The 26149-nt window shown below is 41.2% G+C and overlaps 1 protein-coding gene across 2 annotated transcripts in view; it reads left to right on the top strand.

Moving 5' to 3' along the window:
• Nucleotides 1-495: 495 nt before the first annotated feature.
• N4BP1 (NEDD4 binding protein 1) overlaps nucleotides 496-26149 on the top strand; it is a 46223-nt gene continuing 20569 nt past the window's right edge. The window contains exons 1-2 of one of the 2 annotated variants that reach the window (XR_004539222.1): nucleotides 496-984; nucleotides 10398-12151. Coding sequence is in view for 1 of the 2 variants with exons in the window: in XM_033942109.1 (XP_033798000.1) it covers nucleotides 751-984; nucleotides 10398-12151 (1988 nt within the window). In the remaining variant the exon portion in view is untranslated. The remainder of the gene's footprint in view (nucleotides 985-10397; nucleotides 12152-26149) is intronic. The other variant, XM_033942109.1, reaches the window with a different exon arrangement.

Genomic DNA, 26149 nt, shown 5'->3' with positions numbered 1-26149 from the left:
CTCGCCACCTTTTGCCAGCGCACGCAGTTCTCAGCACAACGCTGATGTGTATAAAGTAAAGTGGGGGGGGGGATTCCCCCCCACGCCCACCCCCCACCCCCCCGTTGGAGCACCCAAAAAAGATTATAAAAAAGAGGATATGAAACTTAACATTATAAAAAATAGGATAAACTGTCGGCCATTTTTTTAAGGGCTCCGACGGGGGGGGGGGGCGGGGGGGGGAACCCCCCCCCCCCCACTTTACTTTATACAGCAGATCGCGCCTCTTTTTTTATAATCTTTTTTGGGTGGCGGGGGTTAACTTTTTGGCGGGGCTTATCTGGAAAGGATCCAATTATTTTTTTCTGCGGTTCTCCAAGTACCTACAAATCCAAAATGCAGCCCTGCAAAGGGTTTGCGTTTGAGACCACTGGTTTAGTAAGAAACTCTAATATTACGCCACACACCCTAACGTTCCGGATGCCAACCATTCCAGGGTGAGTCCGACGGAGCCTACGAGCGTCATGTTCCCTAACGTAAAGTCAAAGGCCACGTAGCGTGCCTTGGCCTTGTTTACGTCGCTCTGTGATGACGCACCGGGACTTTCCGCGCTTGTTTTCTTTTGATATATACAAGTGAGGCAGAGGAGAGCCATGGCCGGGCAGAGACCCGGCGGAAGCAGTAGGCGGGAGCACGGCGGCGCTGTGGTAGCCGAACCGTGAGCGTTGGGGCGCCCGGAGCGGCCCAGAGCAGGCCGCCGCCACCCACAGCATGTCCGGCGTGGCCGGTGGCTCCAGGAGGGCGATGGAGGATGAGTTCGCGGTGCCAGCCAGCAGGAGGCAGAATCTGGAAAGCAGCAAGAGGCAGATAGAGGCGCTTTTCCAGGTGGTCTTCACGGTGCTCGGAGTCCTCGAACAGTTTCCTGTGAGTAGCGGCAGCAGCCAAAGCTCGGAGTGGATTTGGCTGAAACTGAAAGGGACGAAGGAGGCGGTTCGCAAGGCCAAGGTAGAGTATCTGAAGGCCTGTCAAAGGCTAAAGGGTGAGGGAATAGATAAGGCGTAGAAGCAGGGTGCTACTGAAATGTAGCAGGATGGAAGCTTGGAGGAAAAGTGGTTACGTTTTTACAGAATAGAAGAATTCCACTTCTTCAGACAACCTCCCCGATGAGCTGAAAATCTGTAGTGGTACCCAACAGGTGCAGTTACCTTTGCTAGTGGTAATGAGCTCGAGCAAGTGCTGTGGGTCACTCGTGGACATGTCAGTGCGTGCTGGGTACCTCTAATATTGGGCAAGATCCTTTATTGTGTATTATGTTTTGCACCCCTGATAACTGACATGTTGGTTCCTACTCTAGTGGCACAGTTTTGTTATCATTATCCTTGCTTTTCCTTTGTTGAAAAAAAAATGTTCTTGCTCTCTCACGTTTCTAATTTATACCATTGAAATGATAGGGAGATTGCCTAATTGAAGTTTTTTTAATCCCAGTTTAATAGTGGGTTGAATCTCACTACTCCAAAATTATGTTTTCATATGATACATATGTTGTTAAATCGTGTGCCACTGTGCCCCTAGTAATGGGATGGTTGTCATGAACTGATTTTCACAGCACAACCAAAATGTAGGCTTGCCAACAACATTTACATCTAGATGTTCCCATTGCTTTATTATAAGTCTACCAAATAAATAAAAGAGGTCCTTAACAGTGTATACAGCAGAATATCTGGTCAAGCTCCTGCTTTCACTCTGGGAGCATCCTGTTTGTACCAGTGATGGGCTACTGGGCTTAATAGACCATTGGTTTGACCCAGTAAGGCTATTCTTATCCCCCTGCTTCATATGGTGAGGGTGGGAATATGTGGTGTATCTGAAACAACTGCTGGTACAGACTGGGAGCCACTTATCTCTTTGTCACAATGATCAGATTAGAACAGATATACAGTAGTACTGTAGTCTTTATTGTCTATAATTTTGTAGTTTTAGTTTATGTAAGAAATATAGCCTTAAAATTAAATAAACAATGTGATCAAGATAATGGTGAAATAGCAAGTCACTATTTTATAAGAACTGAGATTTTTCTGTACCACTGAATTCTTTTATTTAATTTTGAAAGAAAAATAATGATAAGTTTTGAAAGCTGCCGTTGTGTTGTCATTTCCACCATAATGAATTTTAATGGAAAGATATAAAAATAGGAGGACAGAATAAATTGTTGAGGATTAAGCATGGAATGAGACATCAAAAGAGGAAACATAGAGGTCCTTTTATCAAGCTGCGGTAGGGGTTTAACGCGCATAATACCGCGTGTTAAACCACCTGCTGTGCTAGCTGCTAACGCCTGCATTGAGCAAGTATTAGTTTTTTAGCCGGCCGCGGGGATTAGCGCGTGATGAAATGTCCGACTCGCTAACCCCGCTAGCGCAGCTTGATAAAAGGACCCCATAGTTGCTGTAAATGTGCATCTTTTATTGCCAGAAAAGATGCAATTTTAATTAGTGGTCCTTTATCAATAAGGGTTTGGATCATCTGTTGTGTTCAAAAATGCTGACTAAAATGATAACATATTTTAAATATAAATACATAAGTGGAATAGATTTACCAGAAACTTTGATATGCACTTTAACGGAAAGCTTCGGAAAGTCATTTGACATCGTGGGCGTCATTAAAAGGTGGACTAAAATCCCCAAATCAGTATTATAATTATCACATGTGAGTAATTTGCATACAGCTCCTAAATGCAGACATGAAAGTCATTCTATAAAGTTACAATTAACTATACTTCCTCTTATTTTCTGATAAGTGAGTATTACTCAGACATTAGCAGTAATTGGTAAATCCACTTCCTTCAGGGTGGGGGGGTGTTTCACATTTAGTGCTTCATTTGGCTAAAACTGCTGAGAATAAGATGTCACTTGTATTGCTTGCAATTTTTTTGGTTATCAAGCTAGTTGATTCTTTTTGTACTGGGATCAGAAAAGTCTATGATAAACAAGTCTGTTTTAGGTAGATAGTTTATATTTATATTTTTATATTTTTTCAGGTTGTGGTTTTCTGTTTGCTAATCAGAAAAATTAAGATTAGCAGATTTCTTGGATTTTTCTTTGTTCTTTTTTAAAATTTTCAGGGTGGCTAAGTAGCATCATTTTGTCATTGGGTTATAGCATATCAATAGAAAGAAAACTGTGGAATGAGGAGGCATAAAATGAAATTGAAAGGGGATAGATTTAGAAGAAACCTCAGAAAATACTTTTCACAAAAGGGTGGTGAATGCATGGAACAGCCTGCTAATGGAGGTGGTCGATAGCAAAAGTGAGATAGTGATAATGTAACCAGAGTGTTACTAGAGACAGAATGGATCCAAAAGGCAGGGCCGGAGGAGAGAGCTGGGCCCGTCGGGAAAAGCCCAGGCCTTTGCTGAGACCTAGGGCTAGGTCAAAAATGTTGCCACAAGTGTGGTGACTGTGTGGTGATGTAATACGTGACATCACACACACACATGCATGTCAGAGGGAAAGGCAGCCCAAAGCTCTTGAAAAAAGATCCTGGAGTTTAAATCTACTGCACCACCAACCAGTTTAAATATTTTAATTGGTGGAAAGAGGCATGGAGGTTCAGGAGAGTAAGGGGGGGGGAAAATAAGGGCCCCATGTTTGCAACATGAGTCACGCATTTAGAAGGTGGGTTTAGATTGTTTGATAGAAAACATTTGGATACAAATTAATCTTTAAAGCATAGTTCCTATAAAACTGAGAAACATTTATTTGGCAACCGGAATCTTAGGCCTCTCTCCTAGTGCATTCTGGGATCCCATAGAGGGTGGCCTAATGTAGCTGATCAATTGGAAGACCACTCCCAGCGCATCCCAGAATGCATTGGGAGAGAGGCCTAAGATTCAGGTTGGCCCAGGTGCCTAAGGTCCCTCCTATGGGAGGGGCCTTCAGTGCCTGGGCCAATCAGAGCCTAAGGTTCCTCCCTGTTGCTTCCCACAGTGCACCAGGAAGGGGCAGGCCCACCATTCAGCGGAGGTGGGCTTGCCGGCCAGAGGGAGGAAGCATCCTTCCAGCCAGCCAACTTAAAAAAGGTACTATGCACTTTGAGGGGAGGGGTCAGGGTTATGCCCTTTAGGGGGGATGTTCTGGCAGGAGGGACTGGGCATCCCTCCTGCCAATGATCTTTGGGAGAGGGGGTTCGGCAGGAGGGACTGGGCATCCATCCTGTCGGTAGTCTTTTCTGGGAGGGGGCCGGGTTCCCTGCCGTGGCCGCTGAACTGATTGCAGCAAGGAGATTCCCTTGCCGCAATAAGTTCAGCGGCTGCATCTATCTGAAATGTAGGTAGATGCCTAGGGCCACCTAAGCTCGCCTAAGGCCACTTCTGGGCGAAACCACACCTAGCCTTAGGCGAGCTTAGGCAGCCCTACACACCTCCTTAGGCTCGCGAATATGCCTACAATGTAGGCAGCTTGCCTTGGGATGTTTTTTTTTTTTTTTTTTTTTTAAACTTGCATCCCAATTGGATGGTTAGACAGCGGTAGGACGGCTACCGCCGCCTACAATCGGGACGCCATTTAAAGAATTTGCCTCTTAGTGTATAAAGACACTGGATCCAGTTAGGCATACATCAACACTTTATAAGTTATTGGGAGTTTTAAACTGTTTTTAATTGATTTTAATATTTATTGGTTAAGTGCAATAAACTTATAAATGCACTTTATCAAAAGGAGTCTTTCTGATAATTTACACTTTTTTAAAAGATTTGTAACACATAATCTGATTTTCAACACACATTTAGTTCTAGCCAGGTTCTACATAATATTCTGATTTAAGAGTGGCTAGTGTTATTTTTTTCTGAGCTTCCTCGTTTTCTGGCTGGGTGTTGGGGTTGAGCCACTCGAATACCACGACTACTTCAACATGCCTGATGTAGACTGGAACACACTCTCAGCAACAACCTGTGATAGCAGGAGGATATTAACGTCCATGAAGGGAGTAAGGCTCAAACAAATGGTACTAGAGCCCACTATGGCCCAGGCCATCCTGGACCTGGTACTTACGAACGGGGAAAGCATCTCGGAGGTCTCGGTGGGAGAAAAGCTAGCCACCAGTGACCATAACATGGTATGGTTTAACCTTAAGAAAGGCTTCCCTAGGTCACAAACAAAAACAAGAGTGCTCAATTTCCGAGGCACTGACTTTGCACGCATGGGAGATTTCGTCCATCAGACGCTGCAGGTTCAAGAAGTAACTGATAATGTGGAAACTATGTGGTCTACCTTGAAATCGACCCTTCATGAGGCAACTAAACGCTACATAAAATCGGTAACCAAACAGCAAAGAAAAAAGAAACCCCAATGGTTCACTGATGAGGTCTCGTACCTCGTCAAAGAGAAGAAAAGAGCATTTCTCGTATACAAACGCACGGGGGAAAAAGAAGCAAACATTGTATACAGGGCAAAGTCTGCAGCGGTCAAAACAGCAGTCAGGGAGGCCAAACTTTGAATGGAAGAAACTCTAGCGAAGAACATTAAGAAAGAGGACAAATTCTTCTTCAGGTACATTAGCGACAGAAAAAAAAACGCAAACGGGATAGTACGCCTTAGAATGCCAGAAGGGAACTACGTGGAAACAGATTCCGATAAGGCCAAACTGCTGAATGATTACTTCTGTTCAGTCTTCACCAGGGCACGGGCCACGGCTGGAAGCAAAGCAAAGCATAGAAGACCCATTCCAGAATTTTGAGTTCACACCAGCTGATGTTTACAGAGAACTGTCGAGACTCAAGGTGAACAAAGCCATGGGACCAGACAATTTGCATCCAAGAGTGCTCAGAGAGCTATGCGATGTTCTGGCGAAACCGTTAGCCATGCTCTTCAATCTCTCCCTAAGTATAGGGAGAGTCCCCCTGGACTGGAAAACAGTCAACGTTGTTCCTCTGCACAAAAAAGGTTGCAGAGCAGAGGCTGCGAATTACAGGCCAGTGAGTCTCACATCAATAGTGTGTAAACTCATGGAAACTCTACTTAAAGGCAAATTAGACATGATATTGGATGAGGGTAATCTGAGGGATCCCTACCCCTAGTGAATCTGATGGATTCACTAGGGGCAGGTCATGCCAATCCAATCTCATCAGCTTCTTTGACTGGGTGACAGGAAAACTAGACTCGGGAGAGTCTCTGGACATAGTATACTTGGATTTCAGTAAAGCTTTCGACAGTGTCCCGGACCGTAGACTATTAAACAAGATGAAATCGATGGGGTTGGGTGAGAAACTAACTGCATGGGTCAATGATTAGCTGAGTGGAAGACTTCAGAGGGTGGTGGTCAACGGCACCCTCTCTGAGACATCGGAGGTGATTAGCGGAGTGCCGCAGGGATCGGTCCTGGGACCATCCCTTTTCAACATATTCATAAGGGACTTGACCCGGGGGCTTCAGGGTAAAGTAGCACTGTTCGCCGACGACACCAAACTGTGTAACATAGTAAGTGAAAGCAATCTCAAGGATAGTATGACGCAGGATCTGATCACGTTGGAAAACTGGTCCTCGACATGGCAGCTGGGCTTCAACGCTAAGAAGTGTAAGGTCATGCATCTCGGCAACAGAAATCCATGCAGAACATACACCTTGAATGTAGAAGCACTAGCTAGGACTTCAGAAGAACGGGACTTGGGAGTAATCATCAGTGCAGACATGAAGGCTGCCTAACAAGTAGAGAAGGCCTCATCCAAGGCAAAGCAAATGATGAGATGTATCAAGAAAAGCTTCGTCAGCCGCAAACCTGAAGTCATAATGCCACTTTACAGAGCCATGGTGAGACCTCATCTGGAATACTGTGTGCAATTCTGGAGGCCACATTACCGTAAAGATGTACTTCGAGCTGAGTCGGTCCAGCGGATGGCCACTAGAATGGTCTCCGGACTCAAGGGTCTCTCATACGAAGAAAGACTGGGCAAATTGCAGCTCTATACTCTAGAGGAACGCAGGGAAAGGGGTGACATGATTGAGACATTTAAATATGTTACAGGTCGTGTAGAGCTGGAAGACGACATATTCGTTTCCAAGGGACCCTCGGTCACAAGGGGGCACCCGCTTAAACTTAGAGGAGGGAAATTTAGCAGTGACACCAGGAAGTACTTCTTCACAGAAAGGGTGGTGGATCATTGGAACAAACTTCCGGTGCAGGTGATCAAGGCCACCAGCGTGCTCGACTTTAAGAATAAATGGGACATCCATGTGGGATCCCTACGAAGGTCGAGCTAAGGAACTAAGTCATATGCACTCAGACTTAATGGGGTTGGTCAGTAGAGTGGGCAGACTTGATGGGCTGTAGCCCTTTTCTGCCGTCATCTTTCTATGCTTCTATGTTTCTACTGAATAGAATCCACAGCACCTTGGCTAAGAAAAGGGGGGGTTACAATTATATACATAGGCATGGATTAATGGAGCAAAGTCAACATGGATTTAATCAAGGGAAATCTTGCCTCACCAATCTGCTACATTTATTTGAAAGGTTAAATAAATATGTGGATAAAGGTGAGCTAGTTTTCATATAATACATGTAGAGGAGCATTTTTGTAAAGGCAGTCTTAAGTCTAATTTGGGTGTTTCCCACAAAAGGTCCATTTTCAAAAGCCAAACCACTAGACATCCCAAATTTTTTTTTCCAAAATCGTCTACTTGGATGTCTAAGCCACTAAGATACCTAACTTTTTATACCCCATTTTCGACCAAAAAATCGTCCTGGTTAGAAATGGACACCATTTAGATGTGGGAGGGACTAGCATTCTAATGCCATGGCCACATAGACATCCCAGTAGAGCAGTGGGGAATCTTAAAAGGCATTCCTGTGAACATAACAAAATGGATGTCACAAGTACATTTCACTATAATCCCTTTTATAATTTAGGGTGACCCCTCAAAACTTCCCTAATGCCTACAGTACCCACCTGTCTAACACCCCAATAGCCCTAATGGCCGCAGGTGGCACCTAGATGGCAATAGAGTAGGATTTTGGTGACCTCACACTTTATCATAAATTTTGTGGTTAGAGGGGTTTATGGGTCTGGGTCCTTCTCTCTATGGTTCACTAGCCCACCCACTAGATTACTTAAGACACCTGTGTGCTACTCTACTAGGCATTCCCATAGAAGCTGCTACTGTTCTAGAGATAGGTATGTACTGTTTATTTTCAGAAATTTGGGGAGTTGGAGGTGGTTAGTGAGTACTGGGGGAGTGCTGGGGGGGTCATGCTTACTTACCTCCATCTGGTCAGTTTGGGACCTTTGTGGCACTTAGGTCTAGGTGAAAATGTCTAAGTTCTGTCTATGATGTCCTGCGAATGGTTTGATTATTGCCACAAAATGTCCCAAAATTAAGCTGCCCCTAACCCACTCATAGCATGCCCATCGTATGCCTCCTAATATGCCCCTGGATGCACAGCGACTAAGAAGTCCCGCTAGACCTCCAAAAAAACTGTTTTGAAAATTGGCACTTGGACATCCTGGTGATTAAGACGACCAAGTGCTTATTTAAGCGCTTTTTTAGATGTTTTTAAGTTTTGATTATGCCCCTAATTGTGTATCTGGATTTTAGAAGGCTACCTCTTTGTCAAATGGAAATTAGAAAGTTATGGGATAGGAGGCACATGTCCTGTTGTGGATTAAGAACTAGTTAAAAGATAGAAAACAGAGAGTAGAGTTAAATGGTCAATATTATCAGTGGAGAAGGGTCAATGGTGAGGTTCACCAGGGGACTGTGCTGGGACTGCTACTTTTTAACATATTTATAAATGATTTAAAAACAAGAATTACAAGTAAGATGACACAAAGCTATTCAAAGTTCATTTAAGTGTTAAATCACAAGAGAATTGTGAAAAATTGCAAGAGGAACATATGAGACTGAGCATCCAAGTTGCAGATGATATTTAATGTGAGCAAGTGCAAAGTGAAGCATATAGGCAAGAGGAATCCAAACTAGTTACATGATGCAAGGCTCCACATTTAGTCAGAGGGAAGGCTTTTGACTCAGCCATGGACGCACATAGGAGTCGCTGCCCGCGGCGTTGTGCAGAGAAACAACTGTGGCTGGAAGGAGAGGAGGGAGCCGGCCAGAAGAAGGTGAACACCCGCCAGAGGGGAGGCATGTACTTGGGGCACAGAATGGATGGAGGAAGAGAGAAGGGCACGTTGGGACACAGCAGGGAGGGAGAGGGGCATGCTGGGACTCAGGCAAAGGATGGAAGGAAGAAGGGAGGAGGCATGAACTTGGGACACAGAATGGAGGGAGGGGAGCATGAGCCAAAGGATGGAAGAAAGGGAGGGGGGAAAGAGATACTGAGGTGGGGGGGGAATAGGAAGGAGAATTGGGTATCTTGAGTAAGAGGGAAAGAGAGATGGTGCACATGGGGAGATGAAGAAAGAGGAGAATTGTTGGGCATAGGGAGGGAGAGAGACTTGTTGGACATGGTGGTGGGAGAAGAGTGAGGTAGAAATGCATGGGGAAGAGAGAGATGTTTGATGTGGTGTAGAGGGAACAGTGGGATGGATGGAAAGGAATGTAAGAGGGACCTTAAGGAGGTGTAGAAGATGGGAAGAATACTAGGATCTGAGTTACTTACAAATTCAACTTAAGAATGGTTTAAAAAAACGGAACCTGTTCTTAACCCGGGTACTGCCTGTAATCACTTTTCTAGGTTCTGATTTTTTTATTTATTTATTTTTTAATGTTTTTTCACATGCTGCTTTCGTTTTGATGCCCCAAGATTCCTTGGACAGAATAGAAACTTCTGCATAGGATTATTTCATTACTGAACAAATTTGCTGATCCCCTCTAGTCCAGATTGCATTCTGTGGTCACAGGACCAGAATGGTCTTGTTATTCCATCATTATTGTGGGCTAAACTGGATTATATGAATGAATTGGCTTTTTTTTTCATTTTTTAGCACCTTAATTGTAGATTCCCCTTCTTCAGCACCTTCAGATGTGATCACATTTGATTTCTCCTTCCTCAGTACTTTCAGATGGGATCACATTTTGAAGAAGGGACATGAGCTATTTTTTTTTTTTATGCTGGACTTTTTGGCATTGTGTGCAGTCTCTTAATGATATGGATCAACTGTTTGGTTTTAAATGGTAGTTAATTGCTCTGGCATAGCTATTTTGTAGTTCCTGATTTTGTGATTGTATGCTTTTTTATATTGCTGGACAATTATGTAAATTGCTTTGATTTTTATTGCATCAGAAGGACGATGAATCAAATAGTATGCATGTAAGGGCTCCTTTTACGAAGGCGCACTAGGGCCTTAACGCACCGAATAGCACGCTAGCCGCTACCGCCTCCTTCGTAAAAGGAGCCCTAAGTATATGTAGGGAAGTAATTATAAACAAATGAAGTGTTCTTACCAGGTGTTTCTTTTCTAATTTCAGGAGTATGTTAAGGGATTATGTGAACCTGGCATGGGAAAAAAAGAGCATTATCCAAAGAACATGCATTGTATATTTGTTGGCGCCCAGCGGTTATTTCTCAGTAGCCTCATTCAGGCTACCTGTGCTGATGTGTCTGTACTGGAAACTGGAGTCCTTGGTATTAAAGGTGACATAGCAGCTGTAGTTATGGCTCAGAGTCGCATACAACAATTTGTAATGCTCTTTGAGAACAATGAAAGTCTTCCTAGTCCTAAGGAATCTGAAGTAAAGAAAAAATTTAAGCACTTTGTTGAAAGACATGCAGACAAATATACCATGGACTTGCTACTTTTACCCAGCGCATTAAAAGAAGAGTTACTAAATCTTGTACAAGATGATAGATGTTTGGAAACTGAAGCTATTCTTGGCCGTCAAACTTCTAACGTGCCAAATGTAAAGCACAGACAATTAGAGAAAACTAACAGTAATACAGAAGACATAACGTTTTTGGAAGAATCTAGGAAGCAAGCTGGGACACCTGTAACTGAACTTACAAAGCAAATGAATAGTGTGCTTTCTGAGTCATCTGAGCAACATTTTATTCCTATAAAAGGTACAACTCCACCTCAGGACTTGACTTCCTCCAAAGAAAGATCATCCTGCAAAAGAAGAATTTCTGAAACAGAAGACAGACTTGTGAAGAAACAGTTTTCATTAGAAAGAGTTCAAGGGAGCAGATCCCCAATCCCCAACAGCACCACATCTGCAAGTGACATTATTGATTTGTCAGATGATTCCGTTAATCAGAGTGATTCAATTATACTCATACGTGAGGATGATGATGATGATGAAGTAAATGAGGAAATGGAATACAAAATTCTTGTTGACTTTTTTAGAACCATGGGATATTCTCAGGAAATTGTAGTAAAAGTAATTGGAGAGATGGGACAATCAGAGGAACCATTGAAACTCCTTGAGGAAATTGAAAAGGAACATACAAAGTTACAGCCAAAGTTAACATCTTGCAATAGTGATCGCTGTGCTGTCCAGTTGAATAGTGGTGTAAAGAAAAATATTTGTCAATTAAGAAAAGACACTGCAGTTGCAAATGGGAAAAGAAGTGAGTGTCAGCTGGACAAGCCAGTGAAGGAAAGAAAAGATAAGAATCTGCAGCAAACAGCAGATTCCCAGTGTATGCCAGCCAGAACTGAGGGAAGAAAAGCATCTTCGATATCTATAGTAGCTTCAAAAGACTGCAAAAATGAAACACATTTAAAATGCTCTCAGCCAGACCACAGTTCCAGCTCAACTGAGGATCTAGACACTGATGGAGGTTCGTTGTCTGGTTACAGTGTGCAGGAATTAGTGCTTGACAAGGATGTGTTGAAAGACTGTGATTTCATAGCTAGAGGTAGTTCTGATCCTCCTCCTCCGCATAAACCAGTAATGACTGAAACATTAATAATGCAACAAAAATCCACTGAAGGCCATGTTCAGCAAAACAAAAATCCTCTTTGTTGCATTCGAAGAGAGCATTCCCCTTCAAGTCAACCTGCATCGTGTAGCAAAAACTCTGTTCAAAAACTTCCTTTGCCAGCTCCAGGTTTTGATGTAAATAGTGGAAAAATACTCAATAACCATATTGATGTTTCAGTGACTGGGGTTCAAAGGTTTCTTACTTCTCTAAAAATTCCTTATCAACTAGAGTTAAAGAATGAACCTGGGAGAACTAATTTGAAACACATCATAGTTGATGGCAGCAATGTTGCAATGAGGTAAATACTTCCTGAATCATATTCTTTAGGACAAGTTGAGGCCATGGTTATCCACCTCCTTATCTGCCTGCAAGTTAGGGCTTTTCTGTTTTCTGTCTATGGAAATAATCTTTTTTTCAATAAGATGATCTTTATCTTAAGTGCTTCTAGCCTAGAAAATAATTTAATTGAAGGTATGAAGAGAGAAGGCAGTTGACTGGTTGATGTCAAACCAAAATGCAAGGTCTGCAAAAACAGAACTTAGTTTTGTTTAAAGCTCTAACTTATGCAGTATTCACACATACAGGAAATTAGTTTTTTTTTTTACTTTGCACAGTGTACTGAGGGAAAAAAGACAAAGGAAGAACTCCTGTTCTGAAAGCACCTGTAGTTTCAACATCACACAGGACAAAATATGACTCAACTTTGCCAGCCTGAAAGAAAGGTTGCTAAACTTGAGATTATCAAGTTACTGTACACTGCAGTAGTTCTCATAAATGACTGTTACTATAGTTAGAGAAAATAAATCAATGAGTGATACATTTCCAATATAGATTGGTTTCCAATCCAGTCTAGCTGTCAATCACTTCACATGAACAAGGTTATAGTTTTATCAACATAAACAAGGTACAGTTAATCAACACATGTATGCAGAGTTTATGCAACTTTGTTGTTCTTTGAAAAGATGTTTTGTTTACCAGAAAAAATATCTTTTGCTCTTCATCCCTTCATGCAAATGCAGATAATGTATTAGCATTACAAAATGGGACTGTTTATAAAAATTAAAAAAAAGCTGGACTGACACATGAGGTCAGCTAAATACAAAGCAATATTTCAGGGCTGATGCAGAAAGCTATCAAGGGTTGCAGCACACAGTTACAGAAAGGGGTTCAACAATCCAAATAACATAGTAACAGAACATAGTAAAATACATGATAAATAGGCTGTTCAACTAATCTGCAGCAATACAGAAGGGGAAAGGGATTGGGACTTGTATACTGGCTTTTTGTAGTTTAAATATATACAGGTACTTAATTTGTACCTGGGGCAATGGAGGATGAAGTGACTTGCGCAGGGTCACAAGGTCCAGCCCTGGGATTCGATCCCAAAACCTCAAGTTTCAAGTTTATTCATATTATTTGATTGAACGCTTTTCCAAATTACAAAGCGTTGTACAAAAGATAAAATAAGATTTAAAGAAATCACTTATACATAGTATATTAATCAAACATACAAGGGTAACTACTTTTAAAAACCACTAGAAACAGTAGGAAAGTGGGGAAGAAATACAATTTTTAAAGAAAAAGTACATAAAAGGGAAGTACATTAGGGGGTATGAGGAAAAGTATTGGTGACAGAAGAAAGATCAATAGAGAGAGCTATTAGTAGTCTTGATTTAAGGGAGGTTGGAAACAATAAGATTTTACCGTGAAAGTGAACTTTCAGTTAAAGGCTTCTTTAAAAAGAAGGCACTTTAAACTTTTCTTAAATTTTTGCAAATCCTGTTCGAGTCTTAAGTATAAAGGAAGAGAGTTCCAAATCGTTGGGGCAGTTACCTCGGTGCAGACAGTTACCTCGGTGCAGGGGCAGCAGCTCTACCCCTAGGCCATGCCTCACACTGCACACTGATGTCTGAAGCACAAGAAATCTACTGCCAGATCTGAAGTGGCATAGACTGGTTAGGACAGGGGTAGGCAATTCCGGTCCTCAAGAGCCAGAGCCAGGTCAGGTTTTCAGAATAACTACAATAAATATGCATGAGATAGATTTGCATCTCAAGGAGGCAGTGCATGCAAATCCATCTCATACATATTCATTGTGGATATCCTGAAAATCTGACCTGGCTCTGGCTTTGGCTCTTGAGGACTGGAATTGCCTACCCCTGGGTTAGGAGGAGCCGTTGACCCAAACCCCTGTAATTTTCTATGTTCCCTGGTAGTATAGCAGCCCCTTTCCCCAAGTAACTAAAATGCTGCAGTAGTCGGTGACCCCTGGCCCCCCAATTTTAAACATCCCTGGTAATCTAGCAGTCCCCTGATCCCCCCTACCCCCCAGTGTTTTAATTTTTTTTTAAAATCTGGCTTCTAGCAGCATCCCCAAGCCCAAATCCTCCGTAAACCCTTAGAGACATATGTCTGCCTCTAATGCCACCATTATGAAAAATGGTATGTCAGGCCATTTATAGTATATCATGCAGGTTCAGCCTGCCATGTAAGGAAATTTTTCTCTTATATAGCAGACTGACCCCCCCCCCCCCCCCCATTGCATCCCAGGATGTATTGTACAGGTCCAGGTGTCACTCTTTTTCAAGATGGAGGCACCAGAGGCAGGACTGTCTAGACATCACTCCTGTATCTTTCGAGGCACACATCTGGGCAGCTTTATGGGGGGGGTAGCCACTAGACACCAAGGATATCTTTTTTTAAAAAATATTGGAACCAGAGGGAAGGAGGGGGCCATTAGACTACTGGGAACTTTTTTTTTTTTTTTAATTTAGGGGCAGTGGTGTTTTTGTTGGGTTGGGGGAGAGAAAGAGATCAGTTCCAATTCAGACCACCGGTGACTTTTTTTTAATGTTACCCTTCCTATCGACAGAATGGGACAATTCATCATGGCTGTTTTCATCACAGGACATTTCATCGTAGATGCACTGAATCGTCCGAGTTAAACTGTAAGACAAACTGGCCCTGGGCAGAAAATTGTGGAATCCTCTTCCTTAGTGGAAGCACATTAACTCCTCCTTCCCCCCACAACGCAGCCATTACACGGTGCCATCACTGACTCAAGACCCTGGGTAAAAGGATAACTACCCCCCGTGACCGGGTACAGTTGCTTTCTATTGCACTCCCAAAACAAGGCCTCTGGCGACGCCACCTGCCTCAGTACAGCACACAACAGGGAAGAATTTGAAGGAGACATCGCCCCCCCCAAGCACTGAATCTACCACAGCTGGTGAAGAGATTGGGAGGGAAGAATTTTGAGGTAGGGGTGGGAAAGCAATGATTCATTGTGCTGTTCATTTTATGCCATGATTCGTCGCCAAAACGGCCACATTGAATTATCCTAGACCTTCCTTTCTGTGCCCGAGTCATTCAGATATAATAGACAAGTAAAAAAAAAATCTGCACAAAAAATGTAAAATAGTTTCATTGCATTCTTAATTATATCAGCTCCAGCGAGTGTCTGACTGTGAATTAATAAAATTGCCTAAGTCTGAATGTAGTCAGCAAATAAACAGATATTTGCTGACACATCCACCAGAAGTAGCAATTTTTTAAAAAAGTAAATAAAATGCTTGACAAAGAACTTTCCACACACCTTCGACAAGGTACCTCACGAACGGCTATTAAAAAAGCTGTGGAACCACGGGGTGCAAGGAGATATCTACCGATGGATCAAACACTGGTTGGCAGGCAGGAAACAGAGGGTTGGAATAAAGGGCCAATATTCAGACTGGCAATGGGTCACGAGCGGAGTTCCACAGGGGTCGGTGCTGGGACCTCTATTGTTTAATATATTTATTGATGATCTGGAGACCGGGACAAAATGTGAGGTTATCAAATTTGCTGATGACACCAAACTCTGCAGCAGGGTTAGGAACACAGAAGACTGTGAAAACCTGCAAAGGGACCTAACGAGACTGGTAGACTGGGCAAATAAGTGGCAAATGAGTTTTAACGTAGAGAAATGCAAAGTCATGCATGTAGGGAAAAAGAACCCGATGTTCAGCTACAAAATGGGGGGAACACGGCTAGGGGTGAGTAACCTTGAAAGGGATCTGGGAGTTATGGTTGACACATCACTGAAACCATCGGCACAGTGTGCGACAGCCTCAAAGAAAGCAAATAGAATGCTGGGCATCATCAAAAAAGGTATCACAACCAGGACAAAGGAAGTCATCATGCCGCTGTATCGCGCAATGGTGCGCCCGCACCTGGAGTACTGTGTTCAATACTGGTCGCCGTACCTCAAAAAGGATATGGCGGTACTCGAGGGAGTGCAGAGGAGGGCGACTAAACTGATAAAAGGTATGGAAAATTTCTCATACGCTGACAGGTTAAAAAAGCTGGGGCTGTTCTCTCTGGAGAAGAGGAGACTTAGAGGGGACATGATAGAAACCTTCAAAATCCTAAAGGGCATAGAGAAAGTGAATAAGGACAGATTCTTCAAACTGTGGGGAGCCACAAGCACTAGGGGTCACTCGGAGAAATTGAAAGGGGACAGGTTTAGAACAAATGCTAGGAAGTTCTTTTTTACCCAGAGGGTGGTGGACACATGGAACAAGCTTCCGGAGGAGGTGATAAGCCAGAACTCTGTACAGGGGTTCAAGGAAGGTTTGGATAGGTTCCTGGAGGATAAGGGGATAGAGGGGTACAGATAGAACTTGAGGTAGGTTATTGAATTGGTCAGTAACCACTTCACAGGTCGCGGACCTGATGGGCCGCCGCGGGAGCGGACCGCTGGGCAGGATGTACCTCTGGTCTGACCCAGTGGAGGCAACTTCTTATGTTCTTATCCATTAGCATTGCCATACCCAGGAATACAATGGATTCCTGGCTACAGCAGCACAGATGGAGGGCCTCAAGTCAGGTCTATTCTGTTAAAGGGGTTGGTGGTGCAATCAAGTTACATTTGTTCCCCCTTATGGGAAACCTCCTTTGTGCCTAGTGTGGGTGGCACATTGTTATTTGGTAACTTAAGCCTTAGCAATAGTATCACAAGATCCTTGCTAGGGGGACAGAGGTACTGTTTTGAACCCAGGCACCAAATGAGCAAAGCAAGAGCCATGGGGAGAGTGCATGAAGTGAAGGAGGGTGGAGGATTAATTTGTTCACAGGCGGAGGGGAGGTTGCTAATGGTTTTGGGGTTTTTCCTTTTGCACCTGCCCCATACTTTAGACCCTAAGGGGCTCATTTTCAAAAATGATAGACATCCAAAAGATAGCATAAACCAGCACTTGGATGACTTACTAGTCAAAATGTCCAAATGGGCATTCTCTAAACAGACTTTCTAGACATCTTTCAGTTCGTTTTGTCTCCAGTGTCTTAAGGGGACATGTTAGAGGTGTGTTTTGGACGCTCGGCAGGCATAATCAAACCTTTAACAAAATGTTTTTTTTAGATGTTTGGAGCTAGACCTGTTTTAAAAGCATCTAAAAGCTTAAAAGGTGCCCAAACTGAACAGATGATCACTGAAGAGATTACAATACAATACAATAAGCCAATTTCTTGACCACAAAACCAGAAAGTTCAATATGGTTCACAAAAGATTAATAGAGTACATGAGAAAAACGAATTACCTATAAAGAGTACATGAGAAATATTAATTACAAGATAAATACTAATTACCTATAAACTTATTAAAAAGGTGAGTTTTTAATTGCCTTTTAAAATGAAGGTAAGAATGAGATGGGAAGAACAAATGCCTGAAATCCTTATCATGTGTAGCTGCTTGAAAAGAAAATAAACGCTCGTGATATTTTTTAAATTTGCAACCATTAGCTGACAGAAAAGCAAAAAAAGCGTGAGTTTTGCTGGGGTTCCTCTGAGATGTAAAAACGAATAAGACATGAACCCACCCCCCTCCTCTTACTCTCTCAGTAGTCATCGATCCCCTCCCACCACCCAAAGATGTGAAAAAAACACCCGTATTTTCCAGCCTGTACGACAGATTCACATTGCTCACATATGACGGGGTGCTGAAAAGTTCTCAGCCCAACCAACTTCCTAAACCTGATGTTATTTTGCCACTAGTATGTTTAGTTTATTTCATTAGAGTTTGCAGATTGGCATTTTGCAAAACTAAACTAACACTCTCTTCAGCTATTGTGTATGTTCCTCTGTAAACTGCTTAGTTCTAGGCGGTCTATAAATTTTTTAATTAAATAAAAATACAGTGGCAAAATAATGTCAGATTTAAGAAGTTGGTTGGTACTGAGAACTTTTCAGCATCCCCTCCTACATCTCCATAGCAGAAGCAGAAGGGCTCTCTAAGGGTTACAGTCACATTAAAAGTCCCAGACAAATGTCACTATAACTTATTCATATTGTATGATGAGCCCTCTAAACCCTACTGTACCTAACATTAAGATGACACTTGCAGGTATAAGGGCTACTGTTATGGTGTACAGGCGAGTACAGTAAGTTTTGGGTGAGCTTTGGTGGGCTCACCATACAATATAAGCAAGTTATAGTGACATCTATCTGTACCTGGGACTTTTAATATGACATTCTATGCAGTAATCCTTCTGCTGTGGTCAAGAATGGTCAGCTGTCTGTGAACAGTTTGCTAAGAATGCTGGCTGCTTGAACATCCGAAAAGATTGCTTTTGTGCATTTTTCATGTGGACGTGTTTGTTTTTTTAGAATGGCCAAAAATGATAAGACGTACTAAGTACAAAACTGACTACATAGGTCATTCTGAAAGAAAAAAAGATAGATGTTTTGCTGTTTTGAGAGTGGATGTTTTCTCTGCTGGATTTCTAGATGTCTTTCCTCAAACATCCAAACTCAGACTTAGAAGTCCTATTGAAAATGCCCCTCTACATCTAAACAAGCAGATTGCATGTGAGTGTGACTTGGAGTAGTACAAACACTGATAAGGAAATTGAGATTTGCTTCCTTTTTTACAATGAGGAATACACATAACTATTTTGTGTCTACACCCAAAGCACTTCCCTTCAAAAAAAAAAAATTGCTTCCTCCCAGGGATGTACATGTGCAAATAGAAATTTTACTTGAATTGTTATTTGCACATGAATGTGTACTCTAGACATGTGAATATTACTGTTGGCCTAAGGTTATCAGTGCTCAGCTAACATGATACTGGGTTGGGTTTTTTTGTTTGGTCTTTTTTTTGCAGGTGCTGAAATATTACTTATCAATTTATGTAAGAATGCCAACAATATCTACTGTATATATCAAATAAGTTTGAATAGCTACTTACTCATATGTTGGGGGGGTTGTCTTGCACAGCAAGAGACGGAAATGATTCTGGGGGTTTTCTTGCACACAAGCAAGTTTTTTTTTTAATATTGGCAAGTAGTGTCCAAACATATCACAGGCTGATGATTTATATTGGTTGGATATTGAACCACTAACGCTAGCTTTTACAAACCTGCGGTAGAGGTTTCTATCGCAGGCCGGAAAGTTAAATGCTCTGATGTTCATAGGAATTCTATGAGCAATGGAGCATTTACCTCACTGGCCTGCAGTAGAAAACTCTATCGTGGTTTTGTAAAAGGGGGAAACCTTAGTTTGTATGAACTGAATTCATAAAAGTGTCAAGACATCCTTAAAAATGTTTTCCTGTAGTTCATTTATTTATTTATTCAATTTTCTATACCATTCTCCCAGGGGAGCTCAGAACGATTTACATGAATTTATTCAGGTACTCAAGACTTTTTTCCCTGTTTGTTCCGTTGGGCTCATGTACCTGGGGTAATAGGAGGATTAGGACCTGCCCAGAGTCAAAAGGAGCAGCATGGGTTTGAACCCAAAACTTCAGGATGCTGAGGCTGCAGCTATAACCACTGCTTCACACTTTCAGACATAGTATGGTAAAAGATAGCATGGCAAATATTGTCTGGCAAAACAAAGTTGACAGCATGGTATAAACATAATATGATAAAACATGGTATGGTGAGACATAGCATGGCAAGCATAGTTCGGCAAAACATAGTACGGCAAACAGTATTGCAAAGCATGACTAACATAGTATGACATGACTTTGGCAAAATGGTTAGGCAAGCGTGCATGACGAAACAGCATTATCTTATTTTTATTTATTAAGCTTCAAATTTACAACCAGTGTTCTAGTGCAAAAGGCATGCAAGTCTTGACTAGTGAGTCAACCAATTCATACATTACAATCCATGGATAAAATGTGCCACCTCTCAGTATGCTGAAGTTATCAGGGAATCGTAAGAATGTGTTGACGATGCAGGGACCGATTTGTTGGAATGCGTTGCCATTGGAAGTGAGGCAAGCATCAAGTGTTTTGCAGCTCAGGAAGAAGTTAAAAACTGTATTGTTTGAACGTACTTTTGTGAAATGAGTTTGGGTACTGATACCTAATAATAACTTTATTTTTATATACTGCAATACCACAAACAGTTCAGAACGGTTTACAGAGAAAGAATCTGTATACAGACAGCGATATTACAGAAAAAACCTTTGAGATTACATTAGCATGTTAAGGTTAATCAGATTTGACTGGAAGTGTTTTAGGAATACATCAAGGCATAAATGGGGTCAGAGAAATTTAGCAAAGAGGTAGGTTTTGATTGGCTTTCTAAAAGTTTGATAAGAAAGTACGTTTGAAATAAAGTTTTGTTAAACAAACATTCCATTTGCCTGCTTGGAATGATAATGTTTTATCAAGAAATCTCTTGAAGATACAACCTTTCAAGGATGGAAAAGCAAACAGGAAAGCACTACATGTACAAGTTGTGCCTGGAAATTCGAAGTGATGAGACAGGTAATTGAGGATGAACCTTTTATGGTTTTGAAGCAAAAGCAAGCAAACTTAAAGATGATTCTTGCCTCCACAGGTAGCCAGTGTAGTTTTTTGTAATACGAGCTTACATGATCTGATTTCTTGAGACTATAAAAGAGACGGACAGCAGCATTCTGGACAATTCTCAGTCATTTGATGGTTTTCTTAAAAGATCCCAAGTATATAATATTGCAATAGTCTAAGGTACTTAAGATCAAAGATTGAACCAGCAGTCGAAAGGAGAAGAAATCAAAATAGTGTTTAATGGTGCGAAGTTTCCATAGAGTGTAAAAACATTTTTTTAACCTGAGAATTAGTGTGATCTTCCAAAGTCACTTAATCTCAAGGAGGTATTCATGATCTTGTTATTAGGACTTGTTTTTATTGTGATAAGTTATTTGGTTGGGGGGGGCAGTTCTCATAATGTTAAAATATACAGTCAAACCTTGGTTTGCGAGCATAATTCGTTCCTGAAGCATGCTTGTAATCCAAAGCACTCGTATATCAAAGTGAATTTCCCCATAGGAAATAATGGAAACTCAGACAATTCATTCCACAACCCAGAAACTTTAATACAAAATACTATATGTACTTGCATTGCAAGACCTCGCTCATTTAGCACAGTCAGTACACTCCTGCAGCGTTGGAGAGAGATGAACCATTGGCTCAGTTGTGATGATGTGACACGTGTATACTGTATGTACTCTTATTGCAAGACTTTGCTCATTTATAACAGTCACTACACTCTTTCAGTGTCAGAGAGAAGAACCATCGGCTCAGTTGTGATGTGTGTATACTGTATGTACTTGTATTGCAAGACGTTGCTTGTATATCAAGTTAAAATTTAATCAAATGTTTTGCTTGTCTTGCAATCGAAGGTTTTACTGTACTGAAATTTGATGTTTGTCTTTTAAGAGTTTGTATGATTAATGTGTAGTAGTGTTTTGTTTTTTTTGTTATGTTCTTAAATTGTATTTTTTCTTGTGCTTTTATTCTGCATTTTTTTTGTTACCTGCATAGAATTGTTGGATATGCAGGACATAGATTTTTAAATAAAATACTCGCAAGTTTGGTGTTGAAGGCATCTTGTCCATCTTTTTAGCTCCTCCTGTGACTCTGCTCCTCTGTTCTTCCTTCTATATGTGAGTTAGAAGGTGTCTCTTTCTTTGCAATGGTATTTTGTATATTTCAGATGTTCTTTACTAAATGATAGGGATGCGGAAATTTTTTTCTTAGGAACTCCTGAATTGACATGCACAATATTTTAGATAGACCTTCTGCAGATAGTGGCAGAGCACTCACAGAGTATAAGTCAGAGAAAATTGTCCCAGCTTCCCTAATGTACTGGCATATTTATCTGTATACAACCACAAAAAACAGGAAGGAATGGAGGGAAGTATAGTCCAAGTGATCTTTCTCCTGACAGGGCTGGACATGGTTATAAACCCCACAACAGTGCTTTGAAAGTTGTGGTTGAAAGTAGCAGTTAGGATCTGCGTATAGTAAGTAGTTGGATGAGCTTTTGCTCTTTATCAACTTTTAGCAGGTGAGCAATTTCATTTCCCTTTTGGGTTTGTGTTTTGTGTTATAGGATAGCCTGGATTTGGCGCTAAGGCCCTGAAGCAATTGTTGCTGGCCACGAAACGATCGTCGGCCTGGCCTGTTTGTGTTCAGTGGTTTTTACCATTAATCATTCTCGGCTATTTTTTTGCTCCCACCTGCTAACTTTAAACTAGTGCGAAAGTTTTTTGCCTATGATGCTTTGGTTGAAGAGTGTGGTGGGTACACCTCCCCGTTTGTCTGAGGCTTTTCTTTTGCTTAAGTAATAAGCTAGCTTTCTTGGCTTGTGTGATGCTTTTGTTTTGGAGTGATATTTTTGAATTTTTGGACTTGCATATTTATCAACATTTAAAAAATACTCTTCAGAATTGTGCGTTAAATAGATAATAACAGCCATTTCTGCTGATAAAATAATGCTTTACCCATGTACAGATTTTTGGATTGGATTAGATTTATTACATTTGATATACTGCTTGTAAGTGAGTATTTCGTGGTTTACAATACTAATACATTGGAAATTAGGGCTACAAAAATAATTACATTGAAGATAAAATTGGAGGGAAGAAGAGCAGCAATGTTGTTGTTGTTTCACACCATGCATTTACCTACCTCATGGGAGTAGAGTTAGGCTGAAATTTGGAACTATATGCATACTTCAGATTTTCCGAAGCATCTACATATTTTTACTTAGAAGTAGTATCTATTAGTAGGTGTAAATATGTGTGGGTACTTTTTCTTGGTATAATTTTCAAAGCGGAAATGAAAGCATACTTTTACTTTTGAGAATACTTTAGCGTCCCCAGGTCTGAAAAATAATGTATATGCATATCTTACACCAATGCAGGCAATTGAATGTGCAGACACTTATGGTCATAAATCCCAGGTTTCTAGATCCTTCTAGGCTTGAAATTGCTACCAACAGGATAAAATTAATGGCAAGAAGAAATGGGGCAAGAGCTTTTGAACAATCTCTAGTGTACATGGCATGTTTGGGACTTTCTGCTCCATTTATGTATGTTGACTGCATGCATATATTTCTTTACTCTTGCAAAAAGCTTATGCATTTGACATAATTATTTTGATCATGTCTCCGTTTCACTCAGATGAGGAATCGGCATATGTCCAAATGAAGGGTCTCCTTTACTAAAGCATGCTAAATACTTGGCATGTGACTCAGCATATGCTGTTAGTGGGCGGGTATGATAACATTCACCAAATAACATGTTAACTGCATAGCCTAGTAGGGGGCAGGAAACAGAGAGGGAATAACAAGGACTTTGCATTGCAGTTAACACACCATACCTATCATGCAGTGTCACTGTTGCAGTTTAGTGCATCCACTCTAACTGAATACAATCACTATATGGTAACTCATATATGGGAATATGCTTAGAACACTCTCAACAGTTAGGGCCATATTCTATAAATGGAATCCCGATTGTAGGTGGGGGGTGGGGGGGTTCAGGGTTGGTGGCAGTGGGCATCCTACTTGCCTGCCGACTTGTGGTGGGATTCGAGGGTTCCCTGCTGCTGTCGCTCAGCTGATCGAAGCAGAGAGATCCCCTTGCCGCGATTAGCACAGTGTCAACGCGATTCTCTAATCCACATCTGTGACATGGACCCAGTTAGACAACTGGGGTGGCGATTCTGTATAGGTCATCTGTGTGCCATTCTCAAAAACTGCTTAGGCGGCTGCTGAGACTGGGTGTCCTATACAGAATCGGGCCTATCGTGATTCTATATAGGACACCCTTGTGCGGTTCTCAAAAGCCGTTTAGGCGGCTGCTGAGACCAGGCGTCCTATACAGAATCAGGCCCTTAATGTACAGGTTTTGCACTTACTTTGTGTTAATGTGTGCATCTGATATGTGATAAGTTCAAAATGTACCACATTGCAGTAAAAAGTCATACTATAAGCCAAAACAGGGATGGAAAAATATGTAGAAAATTTAAGGACTAGCCATAGATTTCAGAGTCGGGGTGGGGATTTGTTTTTGCTAGCTTTTTTTTGGAGTGGCGCTATTGTGCTTATTGTCTTTCTGTTTTAGGATTTTTCCTTTTTGTTTTCTTTGTGCTCTGTTGTTCATTTCTAGCAACTAGTGGTCTTATTACCTAAATAGCGAAAACTGCTTCTCTCCATTAAACACTTCTCTTGGATTTGAGTTTTTCGGTTTAATTACTCAAGTTTCTAAATTCAAGTTCAGTGTAAGTTACATTCAGGTAAATTTCTCTACCCCAGAGGGCTTAAAATCTAAGCTTATGCCTGTGACAATGAAGGATGAAATGATTTGCCCAAGAGAGGACTATACTAGTTCTTGCTCCACTGCTCTAACCACTAGGTAATTTCTTCACTTCATGGATGTTATTTTTCTGAGTAGTCAAACTTTTATACATTTACATGTATGCAATCTCTTCTTCTGAGTATTTCTTAGAACAAAGTCTGCCAAAGTTTCAGATGATTATTTTTTCATCTCATGATTTTTCTTAACATCCCCCCCCCCAAAAAAAAAAAAAATGCTTACAGTTTAACTAAACTGTACAGAGAGGATCAGAAAGCTGTATATAATGTTAGAAAATGTTACGTATCAATACTTTTATCATATGACTATCTTGCATTCAGTCAAATTTTGTGGGAAAGTCCTAAAAGCAGCATGTAATTATGCCATTAACTAGGTAAAGTACAGACATGTCTTTAGTGTAATACAGTACTTCTTTAAGATGTACTCTATATGAGGAAATATTTCCAAGAATGAGGAAGTTCATCGTGTAAAATGCAAGTCACTATTGTGAATCATTTTGTTTGACCTTTTACAATCATTACTGAGTTTCAAAGCTAGTCCTTGTGATAAGGATTTTTGACTAAACATTGAGATTGAAGGGTGTGTGTGTTATACCTGGTTGTTACAACATGCCTCTTAGTCATGACTGAGACAAGTAAATTGGCCACCTCATGATGCTGATGTAATAGTTACCACCTTGAATTTAATGTAATTTTAAAATGTTAGTTACTTCTGTGATGTGCCAGTGTGCTCATCTAAGAGTACGGTGTAAATGTAATAGCACTTAGCTGTTTGTAGCACCTTAACCAACTTACTAGGAATGGAAGCTGGATTAATTATATAGTACTTTATTTTTGTTTGAAACCATGAGAGATGATCTCATATTACCTCATGATTTGTTATACTTGTAGAGTTCTGTCTCCCTAGAATTGCCATGAATCAGGAAGGACTTGCAATATTTTCTTGAAATGTTAGTCCTGTGTGTATGTTTTTTAGAATGTCTTCAGTTTATTAAATGCTTTTTGACGTGAGTTTGAACAACAGAACATTTTGGGGTCTTTTCACTAAGGCCTGCTAATGGATTTAGCATATGTAAAATGCTGTGTGGCCCATTATATACCTATGGGATGGATGGCACTTTGACTCTTAATGTGTCAACAGTTTGTGGTAGAGAGGAAGTTCTTTTTATCTATGTATTTTATTGCACAAACTAAAAACTTCCAATGGTTATAAAGATCCCCTGGATTTTTGTACTTGCTTTGGTTTGTTTGTTTTTGAGTAGATTTTATAAGGGAAATAATATCAGTGACAGCACATAAAGTCACATAAGAATTGCAGCTGCTGGGTCAGACCAGCGGTCCATCGTGCCCAGCAGTCCGCCCACGCCGAACCTAACTGAGACTAGCCTTACCTGCGTATGTTCTGGTTCAACAGGAACTTGTCTAACTTTGTCTTGAATTACTAGAGGGTGTTTTCACCTATAACAGCCTCCGGAAGAGCGTTCCAGTTCTACCACTCTCTGGGTGAAGAAGAACTTCCTTACGTTTGTACGGAATCTATCCCCTTTTAACTTTAGAGAGTGCCCTCTCATTCTCTCTACCTTGGAGAGGGTGAACAACCTGTCTATCTACTAAGTCTATTCCCTTCATTATCTTGAATGTTTCGATCATGTCCCCTCTCAGTC

Source organism: Geotrypetes seraphini, chromosome 4 (genome assembly GCF_902459505.1).
Source record: "Geotrypetes seraphini chromosome 4, aGeoSer1.1, whole genome shotgun sequence".
In the NCBI taxonomy this organism is placed as follows: Eukaryota; Metazoa; Chordata; class Amphibia; order Gymnophiona; family Dermophiidae; genus Geotrypetes; species Geotrypetes seraphini.
This window is presented reverse-complemented; position numbering and strand designations above follow the sequence as displayed.